This window comes from Terrapene carolina, unplaced genomic scaffold (assembly GCF_002925995.2).
Source record: "Terrapene carolina triunguis isolate 2854851 unplaced genomic scaffold, T_m_triunguis-2.0 Scaffold131, whole genome shotgun sequence".
Lineage (NCBI taxonomy): Eukaryota > Metazoa > Chordata > Testudines > Emydidae > Terrapene > Terrapene triunguis.
Genome location: NW_020664482.1, coordinates 20,154,497 through 20,175,836, shown reverse-complemented (window position 1 = coordinate 20,175,836; position 21,340 = coordinate 20,154,497). Strand labels below are relative to the sequence as shown.

General features: G+C 44.6%; 1 protein-coding gene across 1 annotated transcript in view; it reads left to right on the top strand.

Moving 5' to 3' along the window:
• Nucleotides 1–21,340, top strand: part of SLC16A2 (solute carrier family 16 member 2) — a 109,023-nt gene that overhangs the window by 77,624 nt on the left and 10,059 nt on the right. The window contains exon 2 of the mRNA XM_026652973.1: nt 9,108–9,252. Coding sequence (XP_026508758.1) covers nt 9,108–9,252 — 145 coding nt within the window. The remainder of the gene's footprint in view (nt 1–9,107; nt 9,253–21,340) is intronic.

The window sequence follows — 21,340 nt, the reverse complement described above, 5'->3', positions numbered from 1 at the left end:
GATTGTATCCATCTGTTCCAGCAAGGCCGCAAGCTACCATACAGTGTCAGCAAAGATTCTGGTAGTTCTCCAGCAGAGTCAGAGTCTGTCTGTCTCTGTCTCTCCCCCTCTCTCCCTCCCTCCCCCCCCCCCCGGAACAGATGTGGTCAGTCACACTGAATTAAAAATGGATCCACACCAAAACTTCAGATCTGAGCACTTCTGAACTTGGAAGCAGTTTGAATGCAGACCCAAGCTTTGCACATCAGGTCCAAATAGAAAACATATAAGAATGGCAATACTTGGTCAGACCAATGGTCCATCTATCCCAGTATCCTGTCTTTCAACAATGGCCGGTGCCAGATGCTTCAGAGGGAATGAGCAGAACAGGTAGTTATCAAATGATGGGTCCCCTGTCATCCAGTCCCAGCTTCTGGCAGTTGGAGGCTGAGGGACACTCAGAGTATAGGGTTGCATCCCTGACCATCTTGACTAATAGCCATTGATGGATCTCTCCTCCATGAACGTATCTGATTCTTTTCAAACCCAGTTACGCTTTTGGCCTTCACAACATCCCCTGGCAATGAGTTCCACAGGTTGACTGTCCATTGTGTGAAGAAGTACTTCCTTATATTTGTTTTAAACCTGCTGGCTATTAATTTCAGTGAGTGACCCCCAGGCTCCTGTGTTATGTGAAGGGCTAAATAATACTTCCTTATTCACTTTCTCGACATGATTCAGGATTGTATAGATCTCTTATCGCATCCCCCCATAGTTGTCTCTTTTCTGAGATGAACATTCCCAGTCTTTTTAATTTCTCTTCGTACAGAAGCTGTTCCATACCCTTAATCATTTTTGTTGCCCTTGGTAATTTTTCCAGTTTAATATATCACTGTTGAGATGGGGCAATCAGAACTGCATGCAGTATTCAAGGTGTGGGCGTAACAGGGAGTTACATAGTGGGATTATGATATTCTCTGTCTTATACATGCTGGGCCTTGTTACCATGGGGTGCAAAGAGATCCGTCTAAGCTTTCAGGGTCCTTTCGGACCCAGGCTTTGTACGTCAGGTCCATCTCTGCATTGAGAATGCCCTGGAAGGAAAAGCCCATTCTAGTCAAGACACGGTGCTGCTGTTTCAAACTGCAGCTTTTGATTAGGGCTATGTTTGGAGCCCACTTAAATGGTTTTAGTGATTTCTAGTGCTAGTACCAGATTGACAGCCCTGGAGATGGAAGCCACGTAACATGTACTGCACAGGCAGCGGGGGCAGGCGGGGGGCCTCTAGGACTGAGAGTTCACTCTTCATTGCCCATTTGATCCTTCACCTCCCTACTGAGACTGCCAACCCATACGGCCAGTTAGTGCCAAAGGGTGGGGTTGGGTTTGACGATGTCTGCTAGAAACTGGACTGATTTCCTCTAATTCAGTGGTTCACAACCCACGGGCTACTTGCGGCCCAATCAGCACACAGCTGCAGCACACGGGACATCCTCAGGGCAATGCAGGTAGTATGTATGTTGTGTGGATGCAGCCCACATAACACACAGAGAGCTGCATATGCAGCCCGCAATGGTAAATGGGTTGAGAATCACTGCTCTATTTTATTTCATAGAGAACACCGAGCAGCCAGCAGAGTGCCACTACTTTGGGTTATGACTTTCTGGGGCTTGCTACAGGTGAAAAGGTCCATCCAGCTCTCATTACCAGTGCCTTGAACTGCCAGCTTTCCTTTATACATTAAAGTACAGATAACTTTATATATAGAAACCTGTGTCGACAGTAGTTTCTTTTCCCTAATATTTGTTGCTGTCACCAGTTTGACTACATCAGGAGCAGCAATGATGAGCGCACCAGTGTAGGCATAATTCCAAGTGATTGTTGCCCTTTCAGCTCTGTGTCCTCCTCTTACTCTGCAGAGAGCAGGTCTACATGACACAGCACCTAAAACATTAACAGCTGCCAGCATCTTCTTAACGCAACCCTGTCTACCCAGGGTGGTTCTACACTGATGGAGGTAAAAGTGGGAAATTTTAGGACAAGCTTTCAAGTGTGGACAAAGCTTGGGGCAGGATCTGAAGTCACCTACCAATTCTTGAACAGTCAAACTCCCATGCTGTGGTCAGAGAAGGAGGTCTCTTCCCTTTGTTTTTCTCTGGAGATTAATTTATAATGAATAAAAAGACTAGATTTAGTGCACCCCATGGCATAGTATTAATGATGTCTTTCTGAAAGCTTTAAAAACAGTGAGCTCAATACCAGAGAGAATTTGGATCCTTGTCTGTAAATGACCACAATATTTTTCCTTTGTTTCCTGTCCTGGAAAAATCATTTAAGACTAATTTTCTATTGTGCAACTTGCTAGCCTTGCCCTATGCCTGTTGCAGCTCCATTCCTAGAAGCAAGAGCTGTTATATTATTGAAAGCCTGATTCAATTAAGTCAGAAAATGGGGGATGTGCACCTTTTTTAAAAGTGGTTTTTCCTTTTGGAATAGATGGTTAGAAAGAAATGGAGAAGAAACAGCGTGCCCTCCGTATCATGTGATTTAGAAATCCCCTGCAGATTTAACCTGCGGAGCAAGCTTTGCCTTTTGTGTAGCAGATTTTGCTTGACGTTCAGCTCCCTGTCTCCTGGAGAAGAATGGGTTTCGTGATTCCTGTTAGCAAACGCTTCAAACACAAAAATGCAGAGCCTGTTCGAAACCACCCTCTTGATAATCAGTCCCAGGAATGGATGGACCCTGGAGACTGAGCTCACCTCTCACTTTGCGAGGTGTTGACTTCAGGTCAGGATTGAGTCATGTTGGCATGTGGGTGGGGGGGAGCTTGCACGCAAACTGCTTGTCCTGTACCTTGCCTGCTGCCATGCACCCCATTCAGTTGCTCACTGCAGATTGTCTACGTTCCCCCTGGCTCTGTGGTGATGCTCTGTTTGCCCCCTGTACTGGGTCCATTTCCCACTCCATTCCTATTAGCTTCGATGTGGGAAGGAGCTTTTTGGAAGCTGTTGATGCCCTGTTGGCTGCTGCATTGCCGTTCTGTGGTTTGAAATGCAGAGGGCCGCTGGTGGGACTGTTTCCACTGCAGTGTTCTGTAATGCTGCCCACTCTCCAGATTGTTCAAGGATATCCCTGCGTGTTCCTTCTCCAGCTCCATATTCGGGAGAGATCTCATCTAGGCGCGCTGTGATTTAGCCACCAAACACCCTGAGCATCAATCTAAGAACATCCCACCTGCTTTGGAGAAAGTTTGGGGCTGCCTGTGAGGGCAAATCACAGCACAATCAGCTATCCACAGTCTTGCTGCTGTTCTCTTCCCCCTGCAGGTGATTTTTGCTAGTCATTAACCTGCAGACTTGGACAAAGCAGCAGGCATCTTTAGCGAGGTAACTTTTAAAAGAATTCAACCTTTGGTACTCTTTTTAGTGAAAGTCGCCCCCCACGTGGCTGCTAATTTATTATCCTCAGGTGGAGACTATTGTGGAGGTTGAGTAAAAGCGTACAGACGTGATTTGCTTTGCATGTAATTTGATACCAGATGCATCAAACTCATAGCCAGCAATTAGAACGTGACAATATGTTGGTTGCTGACTCTACCAGCTGCAGTATTGCCAAGCCCACGTGTTAAAAATGTGAGTCGGTCCCCAAAAGATCATTTCATTGGCTTAATTTTTTGAGAGAGAATTTTTGTATTGGTTGCAAAGGCATCCTTTTGGCTGGGTAAGGGGCAGATTTTGACCAAAAATTTTCATCAGGAAAACACATGCTAGGCTTCGTTCTCATGCGGTGTTGGGGATCAGACTAGAAACTGTCAGGATCCTTTGTTTAATGAACTCGCGTCCATGTGCATTGAACACTCCCTTTCAGCTCTTTTGTATCTATTCCATTGCATTTGAAAGGCCAAGAGACACAAATGAAAACTCCTTAATATATTGAAATTACCTTTGTATTCCCATAAAGCGTGTCCCATGTCACACGGGGCTTTGCAGGGACACGACAGCTTACAAGGTTCTGCCTGTCAGTAGAGCACTGTTCTCTCCACTGCCTTCGCGCGCACACTTTGGTAATATCAGTCTTGTTTTTAGATGCTCACAGCTTGTCTGTTGGACTTGGAAGATTCTGAATGCCCACCAGTCAGGTCTTTCTTCTCTCCAAAGGCTGACTCCAAAATAAACCCATTTACCATTTATTCCAGTAAATGTTTGAGTCTGAAAGGCCTTGAGACTGATCCAGTCTTAACCCAATTCCTGTCCAGATTTTGCACAATACTTACATAAATTCCAATCTAGCTTTAAATTGGGTTTTGTCCAGTTTTTGTACAACATACTTCATGCTCCACTGGAACATGGTATGTTGTTAAGATTCCATTAGTGTCCTGAGGATTGTGTTTATTTTACATATATTACCCGATGGATTTTGGGGGTGGGGTAGGAACTAAAGGCCTAATCCAAAACCCACTGAAGTCAAAAGCAAGACTCCTATTGACTTCAGGGGGGTTTGGATCAAGTTCTAAATTCACTAAGATTCTTGAGAGCTGCCAAGTGAAATCCTGGCCCGTACAGCAGACTAATAGATCCCAGTCTAGTTCCCACTGAAGTGCAGGATGAATTTCCTGTTAATAGTGCTGCACTGGTCCCACAGAGATGAGCATTTCTAGGCTGCGGTGACCCAGAGGACCAGAACAGCTAAGACTCCACGAGAAGCTTAATTCCATTGTGGAGAGTTAAGACGGCTTTCCAACGGTCAGTTCTGCTTTAGCTCGTGCAGTAATGACAATGGACAGATACAAACACAGCACAAGAGCTGGTCTAGTGACATACTAACAGTTATGTTACTAAACAATGTGCTGGACATTTTTTTTTTAAACTATTTTTTTCCCATCATCTTTGACCTTTCACCGTGACTATCCTCTGACCTCTTGCTGAAATTAACAAGGCAAAACCGCCTTGGTTGTTGGACCCAATAGCCATCTTCAATTCAGTTGTTGCCTATCGAAATGGAGGGCTCAGCTCTACTTCTACGCTCCTGTGCATACCAATCCTGTGACTGTAAAATATAAGTTAACCATTAATCCACTTGTCCCTATCCTCATTTGGTGTTAAACACAAACCAGCATTAAATAGGCCTCAAGATTGGGAGCCAGCAACTTCTCCTGTTCTACTCCCAGGGGTGTCATTGTGATCTTGGACAAGGCACTTAACCAGTCTCTCCCTCACATTCCATGCCTGTGGAATTGAGATAGCAACAACGCTTCCCTGCTTCACAGGGACGTTGTAAGCATTACCTAGTTAATATTTGTAAAGCACTTCGAAAACAAACAGCACCCTGGACGTGTTAATTATTATTATTACCTATTTTATCTCACTGTTATGCCAGAACACTATTTTTTTCCCTACTGCGTGTGGTAAGCAGTTTCTCTAAGGTGGAATAATAGAGTAGGGGAATTTTTTGTTACAAATCTAGAATAAATTTTAGTTAAACAATGCCCCCCTTCACAAGTTACAATTTTTAGAACTTCAAAGCTGAGGCTGCTGATTCTCCTGGTTGAGGTTTGTTTTGAACTACCCATGTGAGTCTGAATTTTGGGCAGGATTTTTATACCAGTTACGCATGTATAAATCTGGAGTAATTGAGATCAGAATCTGGCCTATTTAAATGTAATACCTGGTTTTCTGCTTGCATTTCCATGTTTCTCAGATTCATTTCCCATAATAACCACAATACTCAGCAAACTTCAAACATGATGGGACCGTCAAATGTTTTACTGGCTTGGCTTAAATAGAGGGAACATTTCCGGAAATATATTCTCCAATTTAATGAGCCTTTTTCATTCTGGCTCTTCCCCTCTGGCCCCCCACCCTTTTTGTTTGGATGGCTCTTTGGAATGATGCCGTCTAATCCTATTAGAAGTACTTTCGTTACACTGTGCACCTTGTTTATAGCCAAGAATATTGGCTATAGAGGGAGGTCTCTCCTTTGCGCTCTCTCTTTTTAATTTTGTTTTGTTCCAGTGCCAGATGGGAGTATTTTCAGGCTGAAGTGAGTCTTGGAGAACTCCTGCTGTGCCTCAGTTATTCTTCCCTTAAAGGATTTTTCCTCCATCTCAATTTATTGTCAGAACACTTTTTTGAATAAAGTGGTTCTTGAAAAGCTATAATTAATTTGAAAAGGCCAGCTGTTTTCAGGCCTGAGAGTGCCTCTTTGTGTCGAGCTTTTTAGGAAAGAGGAAGGGATTGTTGGGGGGGGGGAGGGGCTATCTTTAACTTTCTTTTTGTAAGGGACCTGGTTATTTTCGGAAGCTCTCACAGTTATAGAAGGACCAGTTGTATTGTACTTCTTTGGGTTCAGTTGTATGCTGGGGTGAAAAGATTTGCCGAGCCCTCACTGCAGGTGCAAGCAAATCCTTACATGCTGAATATTTGCTGAAGTTTGGCTTGGAGTGTAACTGGGACCACTTGTGTAGGGAAAGTTTCTTGTTCAGTGGTCAGTGTTAAAAGTTGCACTGTGGAGTCTGCTGCCCAGAAGTACATGACTCTGGAAGTTGCCATAAAGAAGCTTATTTCCACCAGTGCAAACCACGGTGATTTATAAGAGATCTTTCAGTAGTTTTAAGACCTATATTGCTGCATGCTATCATGCCAATGGATACTACCCTGCATTCAGATATGGGTATATAGAAGGTACTCAAAACTGTGCACTTACTGAATTCCTGTGGTGCTCAGGAAAGATCATTCTGCGGCTGTTGATCAAATACTACAGTTCAGCGTTGTGGAAATTATTTTCTCTTAAAAACACTTAAGAAATTCCATTTAAAAATATTAACAATACAAAGTTAAGCACTCAGAAGTGAGAAAATGCCAGTGTTGTCTGCACAACCTTAAGTTTGCCCCTTTGTGCAGCTACTAGATCTCCTTAGCTGGTGTAAACTGGTGTTAAGTGCATTGAAGGAAACTGAGCTACACCAATTTACACCCGCTGAAGAGCTGGCCTGTTGTCTTTAATTACATAATTGTACATTGTATTGTCTCTTTTTTCTCCCAGGACCCCTGTCTCATTCATTATACAGGTTGGCTAATGAATGAGGCGGGGTTGGTGTAGAGACTACTGGAAAGGAGACCACATGGTCAGCAATTAAAAGTACAATTTGTTAGGTCTGTTTTGAAGAGCTGTTTAGCTCATTGCACACCATCTGACCTGAATGTTGAGGTGCTGCAGAAAGAATAGCATGTGATTATGTAAATAAAGACTCTCATAGTTCATATTCATAAGGTGTCCTAAATTAAAATTATTTTGCTCTTTTTGAATGCTTTATTTCGCAGCCTTGTTGTTTTATGGACTAAGACATGTAATACCAACCTGATTGTGACTAATTTTGTATCCCATTATACTTCTTTTGATAGGTAATTCTATAAATAAGAGCAGCCGTCTGCGTTTACACTACCTAGAATAAAATGCCAATTGCTTTCTATCCTTATGCATAAACTAATCATCAGCTGAGGTCCAAAAGAAACTCCCCTCCCTCGACCAAGGATTGTAAATATTATACAGTTATGTGCATTATCCAGTGGCTGTTGATTTGTGCCAGAGTGGCAGTTTCTATATTCTCTTCCTTCTTTCCTCAGAACTCTGTGCTCCAGACAGGAGACCTTTTCACGCAAGGGTTAATGTATTCTGCAGTGTATTTCTTGTGTGGTTCTCCTCACCATTTGTGGATAGAGGATTTTTTTTTAGTATGTTACCTTTCTATATCTTCTCTTTTAAGGAAAGAATGGGTTTAAAGAGACCTTTAAAGACATCAAGCCCAACAGGCCCAAAATCTTTTTCAGCAGCAAAACCTTTTTTAAAAAAAATAGTAGTTTCCTCCGGATTTGTGTAAAGAAAGATGGAAAATAAAAGGCCTTCCAACAGGGAATGTGAGGCAGTGTTAAATCCTAGGTCATCATGGTCCTGGTCCAAAGTGTACTGAAGTCACTGGAAAAACGCCCATTGACTCCAGTGGGCTTTAGACCATACCCCTGACAAAAGTCTTTCCTATGAAATCAGGGGCGTTGGATATGTTTTGTGATAATGGTCCTGTTCACGCATCTAATATGGCTTTGTGCAGGTAATGTACATCGCCTTGTCCAAAACAACGTGCATTCCTTGGAACAAAACACTGGCAAGAGATTTGTCAGTGAGCACAGCCCCAGACCGTGTGTGTTCTATTTTATTACTCTTGGACCAAGCCAACATCTCTTGGTGGGGCTCAGATCTTGTTCTCTTAAGTTTTGCCATTTTTCTGTTTTTTGTTTCTGGTTGACGTGTAATTTGAGTGTCATTTAATTATTTACTAGCTTATGTTGTTTAGAAAATTGATGTTTGCTGCAATTAATATCTCTCAGTTGTTTTATGTAGGGTACATATTGTTGCTGGAGTAGGAAAGAACATTGCAATGAAAAGCCACCCGCAATGACGTCAGAAAACCCTTATGTCCTGCAGGGAAGTTTAGAAATCTCTGGCCCTTTAGGAAAATGAGTATTGATGGATAGTAATTGTAGCTAAAATATAGGGCTGAAAGCCCTCTGCCTTCAGGAAGGTTCCTAGGAGTTGAGGGTGCTTAGTACCTCAGGATATCAAGCTCATAAGTGTCAGAGACTAGGAAGATCTCATGTTCTCTCCTGGGTCTACATGTTTTTCTTACCAGTCCAGAATATCTTACGGACAGAAATCATAGCAGTGGAGCCCTCAGTATGGTGACTATAGGACAAGCTAGATAAATGGAGCAGAATCTGGGTTGCCTTACTAGAATACATAAACCCAGCAGAGGTGGATATAGCATAAACCTAGGCACACCTCCCTCACACAAACACCTACTTGTTCTGTCCACACAATAGGTACAATGAGGTCCGTGACAGTGCAAAGTTCTGTACATGCCAGGCTAGCATGCCTCAGCTATGGCCAGAAGAGACTGTGTCTCTTGAGAGAGTAGTGCAAGGATTGGCTGGCTGTGCAATGGAGATGGGCCACTCTACTGAGACTGCCAATAAAATCCTCCCCCCACCACTGTCATCTGCTTTGGTCTCTCTTTCATTGGCATATTGTTTCCATAGCAGTTGCTGATCTTCACCTCCCTTTGTTTCTCTCCCTAGCGCTGGTTGGAGCCCTGGCCATGGGGATGATTTTCTTCTGCTCGCCTATTGTGAGTATCTTCACTGACCGGATTGGCTGCAGGACGACAGCAGCCTCGGGGGCAGCCATCGCTTTTATTGGACTCCTTTCCAGCTCTTTTACAAAGTAAGGCTGAAACTTGCTTGAGGTGGCATGTAACTTTCTGGCAAACTTTTTGTTTTTGACAAATCCGGTGCTAGTTTATTGCTGCCTTTTGGCAAGGATCAGGTGTAGTGGAAGAGGGCACTCTCCCTGCGCTTGCCACAGCCTGCCTGCACACAGTGAGTTGCTGTTCAAATTTCATCCCCCTTCCTGAAGTTTTTCTTTACCTTTGTCTTAAGGAGACACACCTTATCCTGAATTTCTTTAGAACTTGGCCGTGCCCCGGGTTTCTCCCTGCAGGTCTGCTCCTACATCTCTCCTCTATCAGAGTTCTCAGCCTTTTATGCTCCTGAATTGGAATTTGAGACCTTCTGGTCTGATTTGCAGAGTGTCAGCAGAACAGCTTTGCACCTCCACACACGGTGATAGAACCTGAGGTACTGTCACAATCAGTTTTAAAGGGGACCCAGTCAGATTCAAAATCATATTTTAAAAAAATTGACCTTAGATACTAAAAGTGAATTAACGTTTAAAATCAAACCTGACCCAAGTATGGCTGAAGTGAATAGCTTCCAGTGGAGCATAATAAACTGGAGATGTATAGAGACTGAAGCCTGTCTTTTTATCACCAGTCACAATGGAATCACAAACTTAATTTGCATGGGTTTTTTGGCTATCTGCAGTAGAAGGAAAATCAGGAATGTAAATGTGTTTTGAAGCAGAACATATTAGTCCGTTGGAATGTCTTTGTGTCTGCAACATGCTGCTTTAAAAAATACAGTAGTGTTATTAATTTTTTCGGCGCTTTTTAACTTCTGTGGGTTTCTGTCAGGACACAATTTCATTACCATTATAAAAATGTTTAGCAGGCTTTGATGGTACATTATACTGCTTCAGCATCACAGATTTTCAGTTTGTTTGTTTGTGTGTGAGAGAGAAATTGATTATATATGAAAACAAACCCATTTGAAAATTGTTTAGTTTTAATTAAAACACTCCCCGTAACTGTTTAAAACCATACTTCTGTGAAAGGAGGTGACTTGTCTGCAGCGTTCCATTTCACCACTCCCCAAGTGGGAACCCTTGACAGGAGGGGGCAATGAAGATAGCTGAGGCTCAGAGCAGCTGCTTTTATGCCCAACTCTTCAGTCTCCTTTCTGCTTTGGCATGGGAAAGGGCCCCAGTGGTCTCCCCAAGGAGACCCTTGAAACAGACATTTTAAAAAGAGGAGAGAGCTCTCCATGGGAAATTATGCCCCGCAATCTAAGTACATCAAGGTGCTGTTCAGCTAGATATTGAATGTATAAGTGGAGGCGTGCATTGCTGGCTTCCTAAACAGCACCAGACAATGGAGTCGAGGCACCACATGTTGCCAAAAGTTCAGTGGCTGGTTGGTCCCAGATCAGTGCATTGAGGAATTTTGGCCTGAATTTTACCCATTTGTTGATATTCCCCAAATCCTGCCCATAACTTGGTTTTCTACTAGCATGCTCCTGTATGTGCATGTACCCTCTACTGTGCGGAATCGGAACTGCTTCCTAGTGTGTCATAGAGCCTGTTCTAATAGAGGCCTTGTCTACGCTGACAAGTTTCTGCGCAGTAAAGCAGCTTTGAGTGCTGTAACTCCCGAGGTGTACACACTGCCAAGCCACTTAGTGTGCAGAAATTGCGCAGTTGCAGAGCTGTGTTTAAATAAATAAAAACCCCACCTCGACAACTTTCTGCTCCGGGGCTACAGCGCCATGGTGCCAGTGTAGAGACCCTGGTCGATTACAGCACGGGAGGTGTCCCACAATGCCTGTTCTCGCCTCTCTGGTAATGGGTTTGAACTCTACAGCCCTGCCCTCAGGTGACCAATCATGAGCCCCACTCCTTAAATTCCTTGGGAATTTTGAAAGTCCCCTTCCTGTTTGCTCGGTGACTCGTGCAGTGGTCTCAGCGCTTTTTTCCAAGTGACCATGTCTGCTCCACGCACCAGGCGATCCCCCGCTTGGAGCAATGCCGAGCTGCTGGACCTCATCAGCATTTGGGGAGAGGAGGCTGTCCAGTTCCAGCTGCGCTCCCGCCATAGGAATTATACCTAAGGACAGATTTCATGATGCATGACAGAAAGGGGCCATGACCGGGACACACTGCAATGCAGGGTCAAAGTGAAGGAGCTGTGAAACACCTACCACAAGGCGCAGGAGGCAAACTACCCCTCCAGTGCTGCGCCCACAAGCTGCCGGTTCTACAAAGAGTTGGACACGATACTTGGTGGTGACTCCACCTCCACTGCGAAGGCCATTGTGGATATTTCAGTGGCTTGCATGTCAGTCGAGAGTGGACCGAGTCAGGAGGAGGAAATCTTGGACGAGGATGTGGAGGGGGACCCAGAGGCAGAGGACGACTCGGAGATCAGAGATGCATGCAGCCAGGATCTCTCCTCTACCCCGGAGGAGGCTAGCCAGTCACAGCGGTCAGAGCTTGGCGAAGCACAAACAGAAGAGGAGGCCCTTGGTAAGTGGCTTTGATTTGGGGAAACGCTGAAGCGAGTTGTTGGGAGCAGGAGGGTTGCAGAAAGCAGGCTTGTGTCTGTATGATGCACGTACCACCACATGCCTAGTCTGAGCAGCGGAACAGGCTGTTGATTGACTCCCTCACTTCATGGAAATCTGCCTCAGAGATCTCCACGAAACTGTCATAGAGATACTGGGCAATCCGCTGCCGCACGTTCTTTGGCAGAGCTGCTTTGTTTCTTCCCCATTAAGGCTATCTTTCCCGTGCTACCCTGCCATCACTGGAGGGGAGGATCATTACTGCTCACAGGCGAGCCGCATAAGGGCCAGGGCAGAAGCTGCAGTCTTGGAGAAGACCCTCCCTTGATTCCCTGCTCACCCTCAGCAGCGGAATATCTTCCATAATGAACTCAACCTATGGAAAATGTAGGGACAGTAATGATTATAAGGCCCTCCCTACAGTGCTGGCTCTCCCCAATAGCCATGTGCCCACTGTACAGTACGGTCCTGGAACACTGATTTCCCCTGCCCCCGTGGTTACTCACCATTTTGGGGGTCTTGTGGCTCATGTGTGCTTGCCTGGGGTCAGCCAGTTAGTGACAGGTATGTGAATACTAACTGTGTTTTTAAATCACTGAATCTGTGGTCTGTGTGTTGCAAACAATACTGCTTCTGTAAAATGTAGCATTTTGGCTTCGCAGATATGGCCTGGGGAGCCCAGCCTCCCTCTTTATCGCGGGCTGAACGGCTGCGCAGAATTAGAAAGAAGCCACAAAAAAATAAAGAAAGGAGTTTCTGCATGAAGTCACAATGCACTCCATGGCTGAAAAACAAGAATTGAAGGAGTGGTGGTACAGCGAGAAGAGGGACTGAAAGGAGACTGCGGTGCGCCAGAACAAAGCCACGGAGCGGCTCTTAAACGTTATGGAGCACTAAGTGGACACGCTCTAGGCGCAACTAGCACTGCAAACTGAACAGCTCCGCGCCTGCCCTCCCCTGCAGCCGCTGTCGCAAACTCTTTCCCATGCACCCCCCAAACACCGCCAACACACTTATCAACCTCCTAACTCCACTCTGTACCCTCTGCATTCCACTCCTGCCCCGTCACAGTCCAGCCCTGCAGACTCCCAGTATCCACTGCACTCAACACCCGTCCCTCTGCAGTTTAGCCCTGCTGAAGAACAGTACCCGCTGCACTGTACTCCAAAGGACAAGGTTGCATATGATACCTGGACATACACAAATCTTTAACCACCCTGGGACCCCACCTCCTCCTGGGATCCTCCCTTCCCCCATCCCCGACAGTGCTGGTGTGTTTTTTTGTTTGTCTCTCCCCTCCAGTTGTTGTTTTTTAATAAAATAATTGTTTTGATTTGAAAGCAATCTTTATTCCATTAATTGAAAGCAAACAGAACCCTGCAAAGCAAGAGGCAATTTTCTTAAACCTTCACAGTGTATCATCTGCATCAATAACAGTCACCTCCTAGCATTACAAGCACTGCACTCCCAAGCATAGCAACAAATATTAGTGGCTTTCAGCTTCAAATTGCTGCCTCAAGGCATTCCTGATCCTTATGGCCCTGTGCTGTGCCTCTCTAATAGCCCTGGTCTCAGGCTGTTCAAATTCAGCCTCCAGGCGTGGAGCCTCAGCGGTCCAGCCCTGAGTGAAGCTTTCACCCTTCCCTTCACAAATTATGGCACATACAGCATGCGGCTATAAGCATAGGAACATTGTCATCGGCCAGGTCCAGTCTCCCATATAGGCAGCGCCAGCGGGCCTTTAAACGGCCAAAAGCACACTCAACAGTCATTCTGCACTTGCTCAGCCTGTTGTTGAACCGCTTCTTCCTACTGTCAAGGTTCCCCCGTATGGCTTCATAAGCCACGGCATTAAGGGGTATGCAGGGTCTCCCACGATCACAATGGGCATTCTGACTTCCCCTATGGTGATCATCTGGTCCGTGAAGAAAGTCTCGGCCTGCATCTTCCTGAACAGCCAAGTGTTCCGAAAGATGCTTGCGTCATGCACCTTTCCGGGCCAGCCTGTGTTAATGTCAATGAAACGCCCACGGTGATCCACAAGCGCCTGGAGAACCATAGAGAAATACCCTTTCCGATTAATGTACTCGGTGGCTAGGTAGTCTGGTGCCAGAATTGGAATGTGCGTGCCATCTGTCGCCCCTCTGCAGTTAGGGAAGCCCATTTATGCAAAGCCATCCACAAAGTCACGCACGTTGTCCAGAGTCACGGTCTTTTGGACCAGGATGCGATTAATGGCCCTGCACACTTCCATCAACACAAATCCAACGGTCGACTTTCCCACTCCAAACTGGTTAGCAACTGATGAGTAGCAGTCTGGAGTAGCCAGCTTCCACAGTGCAATCACCACACACTTCTCCAACAACAGGACAGTTCTCATTCTCGTGTCCTTACGCTGCAGGGCTGGGGCAAGCTCATCAAACAGTCCCATGTATGTGGCTTTCCTCATCCGAAAGTTCTGCAGCCGCTGCTTGTGATCCCAGATGTGCATGATGATGTGATCCCACCACTCAGTGCTTGTTTCCCGAGCCCAAAAGTGGCGTTCCACTGTGGTCAGCACCTCCGTGAATGCCACAAGCAATCTCATGTCGTAGCTACTACGCATAGCGAGATCAGTGTCGAACTCCTCTTGCCTTTGTAGTTTAAGGAATAACTCCACTGCCACTCGTGACGTGTTAGTGAGAGCAAGCAGCATATTGATCAACAGTGTGGGATCCATTCCTGCAGACCAAAGAGGCAGAGCGCGCAGTACACAAACCATTGAAAGATGGCGCCAAATGCGGATGGAAGGGGATTGCTGGGATGCGAAGCAATGCATCACGGAGCATTGGGACAGGACCCAGGATGCCCCGTGACCCCCTCCGCCTTCCCACAACTCTTAGTGGCAGAAGAGAAAGAGGTGCTCTGTGGGATAGCTGCCCAGAGTGCACCACTCCAAATACCGATGCAAGTGCGGCAAGTGTGAACACACTATTGCACAGGCAGCTGATCTTGTGAACACACAACAGCGGTTTCCCTTCAGCGTTCTCTGAGCAATGATGTAACTGCCGGCGATGTAACTCTGTCAGTGTAGACATACCCAGAGATTCTCTCTGGGAACATAAGCACCTTTGCTACCCAAAACTACCTTGTGGTGGCAAAGCTAGAACTCAGGTCCTCCTGCTCTAAAAGGATGAGCTGCTGCCTCTTGATATGGAAAACACTGAAAGACCACCCTACAGGAAATGTTGTATTCTATTTATTTATATTCTGGTGTGTGTATGTGTACACTATTTCCAGTGTAATGTCTTCCATGTCTTGTGTAGCACCCTGCACCAAGGGAGCCCTCCGCCTGCCCCCCATGATCTCACTTCATGTTTAAAAAAAAATTCAAATAAAACTATGCTATTTGAGAAGAGAGCCTGATAAATCCTATGGGGAATGCTGTATATGAATTCATGGCAGTGGAATAAATAGAACGGAAGTGCAGTTGTGGATTGCTTCAGAGAGATACAGCATTTTACCCCATCATTTCTTTTCCTCCCAAGTACTTCTACAAAAGTTTCAGACTTTTTTTCCTTCGCCGATAAAATGTTTGTACAAAGCAAAGTAACTCTTCAGACTAGGCCGCTTTTAGTTTGGGGTTTTTAAAGAAAAACAGAGATTCTTTCCATTAGGAGCACTTCAAAGGTGAAATGCGTATTTCCTGCTTTCTCACTGGTGGTTTAAATTCCTTCAAATATCTTGTAAGGATAAAATCAAAGCCTTCTACAGCTGTGTCGCAGGGAGGGGGGCCCTTTTTATTGGACTGCCTTAGGCAAAGTCTAACAGAAGTCAGGGGAAGAGTGGTGCAGCTTAGCAGTTTCCATGTGCTCCATCAGGATTGTAAAGTCCAGTTCTGAAATTTGGAACTTCCAGCTTCCTCCCATATTTTTTTAAATATAGCCACACCACACAGTTTCAGGTGACCTATGTTGTAGATTATATGCACATATTGCAGTTACTACACTGAAACAGACCAATGGTCAGTCTGCTGTAGAATCACAGAAACTGGAAACGGTAAAGAGCTGCTAGACCATCTGCCTATCAGTGCAGAATTGTTCCCTATTGTGCTTTGTCCAGGCCAGTTTTAAATGCTCCAAAAAATGGGGGCGGGAGGGGGCTTCCGTCACTCTCTATGGCAATGTCTTTGACTGTGGGCAGTGTCCTATGTTAGTTCAGAGGAAGGTGTTTAAAAACGCTGTAATGAACAAAACTGTGCAGTACTAGGGTGGTTTTCACTTTGTTTTGGTACTCACAGCAGAGAGGAGATTCAGGATTGAGTTGATTTTTATAAATCCGACCCAAACCTCCCCTTTTTGCAGGTCTTTGTTTTCTGCATGGAAAGAGACACCCACTCCTCTTTCCCCTTAGCAGCCCTAGGGAATGAATGTACCAGTCACTTGCTATCACACCTCCTTGCTGAACAAGCCGAAATGTTACTGGGATGAGTTTTAATTCTGTGATGTGTTTCTCGGGCTGTACAAGAGGGAAGGAGGGAGGACAGTCCTCACAATCAGATGGTAAAGAGAGGACAGGCAGATGGATAGGATCAAAGAGGAATTGACTCAAACCTTGGTCCATCCCTCGAACCAGAACTTATTAACATTTAGGGAACATTGTGTTCCCTTTTTTTCCCTCCTCCTCCCCCATTTCCATGGGCTTCTGCATTTTCTGGTTCCCACTAGCGAAATATCAGTGCTGAGATAAGAGTTTCAACATTAGGGATGGGCCTGAACTAGCATCCCAATTCTGAACACCTATGAATGTGGTAGCGGTTCAGCATCTGGATCCAAATTTTCCATATGCCCCTACCTGGGCTGATCTAGAATGCCAGATCCAAACATCCCTGAATTTTAGGGTGTTTGAAATCCTAGTCCCTAATTTTGCAGTCTATTTCTGTCCGGGGCCACATACTCATGAAATATTGGGAGTTCTACATGAAAACTGTTAAATAAGCAGTGATTTCAAAGAAAAGCTTTGGGAGGTTGCCTTAATTGCATTGGTCTACAATTTTTGAGAAGTCGTCTGCTTCAGAGATAAAATGTGCTATTTATTATGTATTTTGACGTGCTGAATTCAAATATGACAATTAAAACAACTGATTGGCTACTGTTTCTAAGATATTTAAGTTTTTACATTTTATGTCTATGTATATTGTGTAGATAGTAGAGTTTTAATCATAAATTGTAAACCTAGGTCTCTTCATGTGTTTACGGTTGCTTTACATGACAATATTTCACCTGTCCTGTTTATGTAACACTTTAAAAATCAGCAAAAGGGTTATATAAATAAAATTTATTATGAAACAAAAGGCAAAAAACTATTATGTACATAGTTTAGTCCGATTCAGTGTCTACTCGGCGCTTCTTGGCTTGTCTCTTGTATTCATTAAATGGAGCATCTCTTGTCACTGTCCAGCAATAGTCTGCAAGCATTGATGGGCTCCATTTGCCCTGATAGCGTTTCTCCATTGTTGCAATGTCCTGGTGAAATTGCTCGCCGTGCTCGTCGCTCACTGCTCCGCAGTTCAGTGGAAAAAAATCTAGATGAGAGTGCAAAAAATGTATCTTTAGTGACATGTTGCAACCAAGGCTTTTGTATGCCTTGAGGAGGTTTTCCACCAACAACCTGTAGTTGTCTGCCTTGTTGTTTCCGAGAAAATTTACTGCCACTAACTGGAAGGCTTTCCATGCCGTCTTTTCCTTGCCACGCAGTGCATGGTCAAATGCATCATCTCGAAGAAGTTCACGAATCTGAGGACCAACAAAGACACCTTCCTTTATCTTAGCTTCACTTAACCTTGGAAATTTTCCACGGAGATACTTGAAAGCTGCTTGTGTTTTGTCAATGGCCTTGACAAAGTTCTTCATCAGACCCAGCTTGATGTGTAAGGGTGGTAACAAAATCTTCCTTGATTCAACAAGTGGTGGATGCTGAACACTTTTCCTCCTAGGCTCCAATGACTGTCGGAGTGGCCAATCTTTCTTGATGTAGTGGGAATCTCTTGCCCAACTATCCCATTCGCAGAGAAAACAGCCGTACTTTGTGTATCCAGTCTGCAGACCAAGCAAGAGAGCAACAACCTTCAAATCGCCACAAAGCTGCCACTGATGTCGGTCATAGTTTATGCACCTCAAAAGTTGTTTCATGTTGTCATAGGTTTCCTTCATATGGACTGCATGACCAACTGGATTTGATGGCAAAACATTGCCATTATGCAGTAAAACAGCTTTAAGACTCGTCTTCGATGACTCAATGAACAGTCTCCACTCATCTGGATCGTGAACGATGTTGAGGGCTGCCATCACACCATCGATGTTGTTGCAGGCTACAAGATCACCTTCCATGAAGAAGAATGGGACAAGATCCTTTTGACGGTCACGGAACATGGAAACCCTAACATCACCTGCCAGGAGATTCCACTGCTGTAGTCTGGAGCCCAACAGCTCTGCCTTACTCTTGGGTAGTTCCAAATCCCTGACAAGGTCATTCAGTTCACCTTGTGTTATGAGGTGTGGTTCAGAGGAGGAGGATGGGAGAAAATGTGGGTCCTGTGACATTGATGGTTCAGGACCAAAAGTTTCATCCTCTTCCTCTTTCTCGTCTGACTCAAGTGAGAATGATTCTGGTGCATCAGGAACCGGCAGTCCTCCTCCGTGGGGTACTGGGTGTATAGCTGATGGAATGTTTGGATAATGCACAGTCCACTTTTTCTTCTTTGACACACCTTTCCCAACTGGAGGCACCATGCAGAAGTAACAATTGCTGGTATGATCTGTTGGCTCTCTCCAAATCATTGGCACTGCAAAAGGCATAGATTTCCTTTTCCTGTTCAACCACTGGCGAAGATTTGTTGCACAAGTGTTGCAGCATATGTGTGGAGCTCTTGTCCTGAGCTCCAATTTTGCAGCCAAAATAAAGGTGATAGGCTTTCTTAACCATAGTGGTTATACTGCGCTTTTGTGATGCAAAAGTCACTTCACCACAAACATAGCAGAAGTTATCTGCACTGTTCACACAAGTACGAGGCATCTCTGCTCACTTTGGCTAAACAGAAATGTGTCCCTTTGCAAAATCAAACACTGACAAATAAGAGAGCACGACACTGTATGATTTCTAGAGCTGATATAGGGCAATTTGTTCAGCAGAGTGATGTAAGCTTCGTTATGATTGCATCATCCATGACTTCTAGGAATAACATGATGCAATTTATATCATGTATGACGCAATACCAGCTTCAGATTGCATCATTCATTGTTTTGCCTAAAAAGCAAGTACTGTCCAAACCCAGTCATAGATTTATTCATAGATCCAGTCAAAGATGTATTTTAGTCATTTCTGGTTTAAATTGAGATCCCTTCCCTTTATAACTCACTTATCCTCTGCCATTCCCAAGTCAAGGGTCGTATATACTGACCCAATAGCATATCTTGAAAACTAGAGCCAATCAACAATTTTAAGCATCATTTTCGTTCTCAGTGACCCAGAATTAGTAAAGTTTGACTACATTTATTTCAGAAGCATTTTGGCTGTAGAGCAGTGTTGTCAGGGTTTTCTTCCCTGTTCTAGCCCAGTAGCTGGCATACATTGTGGCAGTAATAGTAGTGGAGACTTTCAATTATGGCTTTCAACAAGCATTGTTACACTATTAATTAGTGGGAGGCTGCTGCGGCTCTAATGGGCTCTCAAGACGAGATAAACATCGGCTGTGTTTAATCTTCTTTTTATTCAATCTTAGCTGGATTTTGTTAAGCAAAGGCAGGAAACAATAGAATCAGAAACATTTAATATTCCAGTGGAGCTTTTCCCTTCCATAGATCAGACCTCACCTAGAAACCCTTCTCTCCCTAACTTCTGCCCTTCTGTGGGCTGTTTGGTTTGGAGGTGTTCTGGAAGGGACAGATTTCCCTAGAGAGACACCCTTTTTCTACCCAGCTTGTACCCCTTGTCTTCCCCTTAGGCCTACATTTCAGTGATCTTCCTTGAACAGAGGATGGGTTATCATTGCTCCTATATCAGCCGGCAGGATCTCTGCTGCTGGGCCACGTGAACTGCTCTTTCCCCACGGCTGAGCAGCCTACATAGTACCACTGCATTGCTGTGAGCCCAGGGAATGAGCGATCAACCTTCGAATCAGACCCAGATGTGTTAGCGTGGGAGCACTTTATTCCCACCAGGGTCACCAATCTCTCCCTTCTCATCCCCTCCCTCCACTACCCAGTATGTGCATTGTGAAATAATCATGCGATGTCTGCATCAAAGTCTTTCATGTTAAATGATTTCTCCTCCACCAGTGTGTTTTAGAAATGGAATTTTTGCCCTGTGCTGTTACTGTTTTCTTTCATCATAAATATTGATAACCCAGTGAGGGATTAAATCATGGTTGACGGTTTTTATTTTAGAGGATGGTTTTTTTGGGTTTTTTTTTTTTTTTTTTACTGTTGCTATGGTAACTCCAGAGCATTTTCTTTAGTGCTTCCAATTTTTTTGTCAAGAAATCTTCTTCTCTCTTGCTTTCTGCGGCTGCTGCTTTTCTTTCTAAAATGTTTTCTTGTTGAGCAGTTAGGCAGGTTTCTGATGGGAGAATGCAAGCATCACATGTTGTCATTGAGCGGATTCTCCTCTTAATATCATTTTGCCTTTAGTGCTTTCCATCCCAAAGGACCCCAAAAGCACAGACTGTCTGTACCTGCCAAGAACCACCTGCAGAGCCAGACACTTCTCTGCAGGAATAGAAACAGTCTTTGGCACCAAAATCCCAGGCCTCTACCATATGGGCTAAAGGAGAGTTTGTTCAGTTGGGAGTTGTAAGTCTGGGGCAGCCAGTAGAGAGCGAGGTTATTGTAAATACTAAGCTGATGAAATATACCCCACTTCTAAAATGCAACCACCTCTGAAGAGGACAGCAGCCAGCTCACAGCAAGGAGTTGGAAAGGAAAGTCCTGGACAAGGATCCAGAGGCAAGCCTCTGCTCTTACAAATCATTCTACAGGATATTTTAACACCTATGCAGAGCAGACAGGATCTGTGGTTTTAACGTCTCCACTCCTTCCAAACATGAAATTGCTCCAGAGCTAGAAACCATTTTATCTCAGCTAAGGCTGCTAGCAGTGGATAATTTGGGGTTATGAAAGTGGTAGGGAAACCAGATGTCCTTCTAATGTCTGTATTCCACTTTAAATGGCTCAATCCCAGACTGCAGCGGCATTTGTGTGTTTTGTCAGAGCTTTGTCCCTGAAGCAGTTGTGCGAAGGGTAAGGGAATGGCTATGAAATTATTACTCATCAGTGCACCCTACTTCTGAGGTTTCTCTGATGTGGTTTGGTTTTGGAGGAGCTTGAAACTTGGCTTTCGTGAACGGTGGTTTGTCTTTGAGTAAGTTAGTGTAGCAATGTATCGGGGTAGCCGTGTTAGTCTGTATCTACAAAAACAACAAGGAGTCTGGTGGCACCTTAAAGACTAACACATTTATTTGGGCATAAGCTTTCGTGAGTAAAATCCTCACTTCTTCGGATGCATAGCACAGATTTATTTGGGCATAAGCTTTCGTGAGT